Source organism: Synchiropus splendidus, chromosome 11 (genome assembly GCF_027744825.2).
Source record: "Synchiropus splendidus isolate RoL2022-P1 chromosome 11, RoL_Sspl_1.0, whole genome shotgun sequence".
NCBI lineage: Eukaryota > Metazoa > Chordata > Actinopteri > Syngnathiformes > Callionymidae > Synchiropus > Synchiropus splendidus.
In genome coordinates this window covers 5,833,169-5,840,998 of record NC_071344.1, presented here as the reverse complement: position 1 = coordinate 5,840,998, position 7,830 = coordinate 5,833,169, and the positions used below count along the sequence as shown (strand labels likewise).

General features: G+C 46.6%; 1 protein-coding gene across 1 annotated transcript; it reads left to right on the top strand.

Moving 5' to 3' along the window:
• The first annotated feature begins 692 nt into the window (after nt 1-692).
• On the top strand, nt 693-4,536 carry egr1 (early growth response 1). The gene is made up of 2 exons (XM_053879054.1): nt 693-1,308; nt 2,074-4,536. The coding sequence occupies exons 1-2, from the start codon at nt 1,098-1,100 to the stop codon at nt 3,396-3,398; spliced, it is 1,536 nt and encodes a 511-aa protein (XP_053735029.1). The 5' UTR covers nt 693-1,097; the 3' UTR covers nt 3,399-4,536.
• The last annotated feature ends 3,294 nt before the right edge of the window (nt 4,537-7,830 follow it).

Here is a 7,830-nt window from a genome sequence, read left to right as displayed (position 1 = left end):
AAGTTTGTGTTATCAAATCACCGCATACATAAATCAATAGCACCGGAAGGCACAGAACTCGCGCTCTCAAACTTTACTCTTGACTCACAGCGCGCGCGTGTGCGCTTGAGACGACTCGGTGTCCTGTGTAAACCTGGCTTTGAACGCGCCATGTGTCGCCACGCGCCTCTCCTAAGTCCTTCTACTGCCGGATGTGTTTTACGCAGCGCTCCGCCGCGGATCGCTGTTGTGAGCGCTGGACGTGATTTGCACTTCTGTCTCTGCTCCACTGCCAAGCGGCGACTCTGCGCTGCCTCAGGAAGTTCCAAATAAGGACATGGTAATGGAAACCCACCGGAATAGGTCCTTATGTAGTCACGACCTTATATGGCACGGCGGAGCCGGGCTTTCCGGCAGCAGTGCTGCACAGATGGGAAACCCAAATCAAATCTGCCAGGCGGCGCGCGCAGAGCAAGAGTTATGTTTCTGTCTCTCAGCGCTGCCCGGGTATGAAGACACATTGACTCGGGACGGAAGAGAAGCCGCGTTGTGCTGGCAGTTGATGGCGAGAGCTGGATATGAAGTCTGTGCGCCGCTTCTCCCCCGGGCCGGCGTCATGTGTCCTCCACTGCAGCGCCCATATAAGGACTTCCTCCGCGCCAAATATGGACATCTACGTCACGGCAAGAGAGGGTATAAGAGGCGCGGGAAACCTCTGCGCTCCGAAAGAGACATGAGAGCAGACTCGCGCCAGTAGTATAGACAGCGGACAGGCAACTCATCCCGCAACATCACTCCTACAGTTACAAGTCACTTCACAACACCTGTCCAAGAGGGTCAAGACCCGACTGGAAACATCGTTTATTAGTCATAAAACATCTGCAGATCCGTTTAGGTTATGAGCAAAGAGGAGTCGTTTTTCCGTTTTTTCGTAGAGAAATAACAAAGTGGATCTTTACTCGTTTTTTGAGCGGCGACTGGAGAGAGCATCGCAGCGGAGAGCCCCGGTGCAGCAACTTTGATTCCGTGGTTCTCTTGACCCCGCGAGAGGCAGCGCTCCCGAGCAGCCGCGCGCTCCTGCCCGCCCACCTGCCAGAGCGCCACAGACCCGGCGGAGGATGGCTGCAGCCAAGGCAGAGATGATTCTCCCCGCTCTGCAGATTTCAGAGCCACTCAGCTTCCCTCACTCCCCAATGGATAACTACCCGAAGCTGGAGGAGGTGATGATGCTCAGCACTGCGGGGACCCCCTTCCTCACCGCCTCCGCACCCGAAGGTGCCGGCTTTGGATCCGGGGAGGCTGGGGACCAGTACGACCACCTTGCTGGAGGTGAGAGCGCGTTCACTCCGTTGCTTTGCCTGTAAACTAAAGCGAGTTATTTAGCGACTTAATACGTGACACCGTCGCTTCATGCTTATATTGGTATTCAAGTAACCTTGTAGTATTAATATCGTGTTGCACAACTTAAAAAAAAATAAAAAAAATGTATTGTTTACTTTAAAAAAAATGCTGTTATGTTTTAAGTTAGACTCGAATACAATTTATATTTAAAATGTGTTAAATTAAACGAGTGTAAAGATAAAAATAAATATTAATTTTTTTTTGTTTAACTCTAAATGCGTTTACCAAAGTGAAAAGGCTGGATATTAATAAGCAATTTAACTCATTAGTGGGCTGATCGATTTGAAATCCCACTTGACTTGCAGAGATTCCAAACGCTCCTCAGTCACCGTGCCTCTAGACACTCCTACAGCTCAATTCAAATTGCGTTCCTAAAACCAGCTGAACTGCAGTTTCAGTAATCAATCGCTCCAGGCGTGATGGACTTCAAGAATGTGTGTGTGTGCGCACACAGCACGGGATGACTGGCAATGGAGGGCAGACTGTCAGTCGAAGTGCATGGGCAGAAGCTCTTCATGTGTAGCAATAGTTGGATGTGGAGGCAGTAAAAAGATTTGTGTGTGTGTGTTCACGTGCTTTAAATGTTGCTGACACATTTAGCAGCGTGATCCATCCCCCTGAGGTCTGCAGCAGGACACCCCTGGCTGTAATTTGACAGTTTGAATAATGTTGCCTATTGGTTTCTCTCCGCAGACACGCTGCCTGATATCTCCTTCAACTGCGAGAAGTCAGTGGCGGAGCAGACCTACGCTTCACAGCGGCTGCCCCCCATCTCCTACACTGGTCGCTTCACTCTGGAGCCCGCCACCACCTGCAGCAACAGTCTGTGGGCGGAGCCAATCTTGGGCCTCTTCACTGGTCTGATGGGCAACATTCCCGCCAGTTCCAGCTCTTCTTCTGCAACCTCACAGACCACTTCGTCCCCCTCGTCGTCGGTGTCCTCCTCCAGCACGTCCTCTTCTACCTCCTCTTCTTCACAGAGCTCCAGCCTCAGCGCCTCTATTCACCACAGCGAGCCCAACCCCATCTACTCAGCCGCGCCGACATATTCCAGCCCCAACTCTGACATCTTCCCAGACCAGGGGCAAACCTTCCCTGGCTCGACTGGAGCGGTCCAGTACTCGCCACCTGCCTATCCCAACACCAAGCCCTGCGGCACCAGCTTCCCAGTTCCCATGATCCCCGACTACCTCTTTCCTCAGCAGCAGGGGGAGATCAGCCTTGTGCCCCCTGATCAGAAACCCTTCCAGAGTCAGTCCAGCCAACCGTCCCTCACCCCTCTGTCCACCATCAAAGCCTTTGCCACCCAGACAGGCTCCCAGGACTTAAAAAGTGTTTACCAGTCGCAGCTGATCAAGCCCAGCCGCATGCGCAAGTACCCCACTCGACCAAGCAAGACCCCTCCACACGAGAGGCCTTACGCATGCCCGGTGGAGACCTGCGACCGCCGCTTCTCCCGCTCCGACGAACTGACGCGCCACATACGCATCCACACGGGGCAGAAGCCCTTCCAGTGTCGCATCTGCATGCGCAACTTCAGCCGCAGCGACCACCTGACAACGCACATTCGCACCCACACCGGTGAGAAGCCCTTCGCCTGTGAGATCTGCGGCCGCAAGTTCGCTCGCAGCGACGAGCGGAAGAGACACACAAAGATCCACCTTCGGCAAAAGGACAAGAAAGCGGAGAAAGCAACGACAGTTGTAGTAGCGGCGGCGCCAGTGTCAGCGTCTTCACCTGCCTCCAGCTATCCCTCTCCCATCACCTCGTATCCATCACCCGTGTCTTCGTACCCATCTCCAGTCACTTCCTGCTACTCCTCTCCGGTCCACACATCATATCCCTCCCCGTCGGTTGCCACGACTTACCCCTCCGTGTCCATGTCCAACACATTTCAGTCCCAGGTGGCCTCTTCCTTCCCGACGTCAGTTGCCTCCAACCTCTACAGCTCTCCAGTCCCGACCCCTCTAACAGACATGCAGACCACTCTCTCCCCGAGGACAATCGAGATCTGCTAAGACAGAGGGAAAAAAAACAAAAAAACATTTGTTTCCTTTCCTCCCGTGAGAATTCCTTGAGGGGTTGAAAATGTCCACCTTCTGACTTTGTTTCAGCCCCAGAAGCACTTTCCTGTCCACGCCCCAGATGAATCCAAACCTGAATCCAGACAGAGACAAGTCAAGGACAGTCAAAGACAGTCGATGACGAAAAGTGTTTTTCACACGCAGCCATTTGAGCTCAAAACACAGAGCAGGACTGCAACCATGTCTGTTACTTTATCCAGACAGACCTGGAGAAGATGGCCAGCTGTGTGGAGGCAAACACAACCAGTACAAGAGACATTGAATGATATACATAAGCTACCATATATGTATATTGTACATGTGCCATGTTTCGTTTCTATCATTTTTTTTGGTACCATTGATGTGAACATTTAATTTGCATATTTGCATTGTATTATTTGAAGTGAGCAGGGCCATATTTTCTACATATTTTCTCTATTATGTAGTGATGATGCTGTGATATGTTTGTTCAAAAAAAAGCACTTAGGTATTCAAGCATGAGTAAGAGTGGTGTTAGTTTCTGTTTGTAAATATCATCCACTGGTACTATCTTTCTCTCTTTCTCACATGTGACATATATCAGTTATATGGAAAAACAGAGAAAAAAAAAAACAACAACACGACAGACGCTCCTGTTTACGGTGCCTTTTGTGAAGCCTTGCTGGTGTTGTGACTCGGAAGCGCGCGAGAGGGATTCACAGCAGCTCGCCTTAAGGGTTGAACGAATATTTTTGTTACAGAATGTAAGTCGGAGGGAGACGAGAGGGATGAGGGCACCGCTTCATTTCATTAGAATGTAAGCAAAAAGGACAGAAATTATAAAGTATATTTTTGTAAAACCGAAGTGTAAATATCCACATCTTTAAGAGCCGGAATGTTGAAGTTACCTACTGAGTAGGCATGGGATTATTTTGTATGTTCTATACATGCAGTTCATTATTTTGTGGTTATCTTAATTTTGTATTTGTGTTTGTTTGTTAATACAAGTGACTGTTCCTGGCTTCTAAACACATTGAATGCGCTTAACTGCCAACAGGATATTTGGTGTACAAGATATCCTCCCAGAAATGAACTATAAATAAAAATACAAATATATATGTATATCTGTTTTCATTTCTTATCCATGAATCATCATGCCACATGTTGCTCACATGTAGATTATTAATGGCTGCTTCAGATTTAATTAAAAGCACATATCTATTTCTATCTTGGAAAGCATGATGTTGACAGCGATCGCTGCTCTCCGGCTGAACCCTGCGCCGACGCTCACGCATGACTCCCGTGCCTGTGAACGCTGCAGATGAGGGATGCTTATCGAGATACATGCTCTTGAAGATATTAAAATTATCTCAATTTCCACTTCATTTTAGATCTTGCGATATTCTCTTAGCTCCGCCGAGACGCACTTCTGAAAATATCATTTCCTCTTCATGCTGTGATAGAAAGAGTCTGATGAGAAATACACGAAAATACTTTCTCAGACGCGAATGCATGCCAATAGCATTGTTATGGACACCAATAATAATAATAATAATAAGCATTCTGATAAAGATAATAAAAATTCTTTACTAGTTCAGTTAAAAAAAACAAAAAAATCTGTCGACGCTCCCCACCTCTGAAGGAAGAGGAAAACATGAGCCAAAATACTCACAACAGCGAACGCAGCTAAAATGGGAGGCAGGGAAACAAGAAGAGCTGAGTGATGGAGGGAGAGGGAAAATAATAGGATAATTGGTCTCCTGATCCCAAATTGACTTTCTAAATTAGGTCTAATGAGTTTTATGTGTTTGCGCATGCATGTTTGTTTGTGAGCTGCTGCACAGCACGCAGACGTTGTGTACACTGGCTGTCGGAGCAATTCTCTCGGTGTGAGCGTGCCACCATTGTGGCAGCTGCTTCTCCTGTATCGAGAGCTTCGTATCACTGAACCCTGAGACTCACACTATTTAAACCACAAAATGACTCCACAGCAAACTCACCCATACTGTAGACAGCCTGTTATGACCTTCAACGTGATGGATCATAACAGCTATACGACCGTTGCTTTTAAATCCATCACAATGTTTTAAAGAGGAAGCGGATCTCTGGTTCAACACCAGTTGGAGACAGTTATCTTTTGGTGTACAACCCTGTGGTGTAGAGCAGAGGTGGGCAATTATTTTTTTCTGGAGGGCCACAGTAACTGTTGTAAGGGGCCATCATCAAAAGGAAGACAGCGATGACTACAAAACATGACAGAAAAACATCCAAAATACAAGGTCAAGCTGACCTAAAAAGATAAAATGTAAGTAAGGATAGTAAGAAGTGTAAATATGCGATGAGAACTATTGAAATATTTCATTTCATAAGCACTGAATTTGAATGGAAATCAACATAACTATGGACCAGACGTTCAAGATAAAAAGGCAATTTATTTCAAAACATATTTTCAGTATTCCTTCAATGCATTCTGAGGAACAAGAAATACACACAAAAATGGCCAATGAAACAAAAAGGTGCTGTGTTTAATGCATAAGCCAGAAAAATTTGAATTTATCAGTTATAGTTTTAGTCTGATGTTTAAAGGGACACAAAAATACAGGCATCGGGCCGCATATGGCCCCCGGGCCGCACTTTGCCCAGGTCTGGTGTAGAGTTTGTCTGAGGCAATTTCAAATAGGTGCAATTCATGACCTTTATTGAATCCATTGGATCTGTACTGGACCGTAGCGATGCTGTTGCTACTCCCAGGAATATTGCTGTTGGTTTTGTGTGTGCATGTGTGCGTGCGGATTTGTGTGTTTGTGCGCATGTGTGTGTTTGATGAGGGGAACATTCTCACTCGCCAGTGGATGTACTTTTTCCCTGAAACTTCTAGACACAGATCCAAAGCTGCCGAGGATCTGAAACTCTGTTATTTCCTGTCCTTGTTTGCACCTGTCGCCATGTCTTGGGCACATCAATCGCATCTTATCAGGATATTTCATTTTGATAATGAGAAGAAACAGCCGTCACATCTCTTCACTGCAAGTGTTTTGCAGAGGCAACAGGAGCGTTGTGGGTAGTTTGCTCCCATCCTTGAGCCGATTGCTCGAGTGACATGAGGCCGATCGCCCTCAAAGCATGCGGAAATGGTGTCACACATCATATGCTTTTGCTCTTATTCCCAGCTCTGGCTTGCATATCAAAGCTCAGACAGAGGGCCTGTTGTGTTGAGGGATCTCCGACTGCAGCGTGAGAGGAGTTGGGAATGGTGATGTGTAGGGGCTTCACTCTGTTGTAACCCACAGTGGAGCCACCTCACGCCCCAATGGGCTCCCACTTCAAGAGTAATGCCTTTGTTCAAAAATGTATTTGTTCTCTTATTCTTTTTGGGGACTGTGTAAAACAAAAAAGGACGAGTGCCAAAGAATCATTCTCCCTCAGCTATCCCACCGTACACCACTGACACGTCTCTCTCTCTCGCGCTCTCTTGCTGACTTGATCGCGCTCTCCCTCGCTGCATTTTTTGCTCGAGATGCTAATGATCTCCCCCCTCTGTATTCTGATGCAAGGTCTGTCTACACTTTTCCCTTTCATCCACATACAAATGTGCTCTTATTGCCTCTTCGCCCTCGGGCCTTTTAAGATGCCTTTTTGAAATATGCCGTTTGATAAGCACGTCATCGGCCAAGTCCCTGCAGTGATTAGAGCTTCCTTTAATGTGAGCAAGTCAGATGAGTGAATGAGAGGCTACAGGCGCCAGCCATCCCTTATCCTCTGCCCTCACCCCTGGACTCCTCCAGGAGTCCTACCTCGGGTGCACACACCCCAGCGTTGACACAGAAAAAGTAATCCGACCACGGATTACTGATCACTCCCTCAAAAAGTAGCGTAGTTACTTTACTGATTACTGGAATGTAAAAGTAACTAAGTTAGATTACAATTTGCTTGACAACTTACATTTGGCAGCTACAGCTCTCATTGACCAAACATGGTCTTTTATGTCAGTTTTTAGGCTGGAGTTCGGGTCCAGTGTTTTTCCATTTTTTAGCACAGTCTCAGTTATACGAACAGTCAATGTTTTGCTTTGACACACTCTAACACATTGGAGCAAAAACCACACACAAAAAGCAACAAGTATGAAAACAAAACAAAGCGCTATATTGTGATTTATGTAATAAAATGTAGGGCATTATTTATTTATTTATTTTTTAATTTTTTTTGTTTATTAAGCCTCAGTGTGTCATGTCCCCTGTTGGCTGAGGATCATTTTATTTCTGACTTTCGAGAGAAAATGCGACATCAGTACATCACTTCAGTACCGTTTCTTCCTGCGCTAAAGAAAAAAAACAACCTATAAAAGTCTAAAAATCTATCATAAGTGTTGCTTAACTTGACCTATCAAGAGGATTTAAAAAAAACTGGT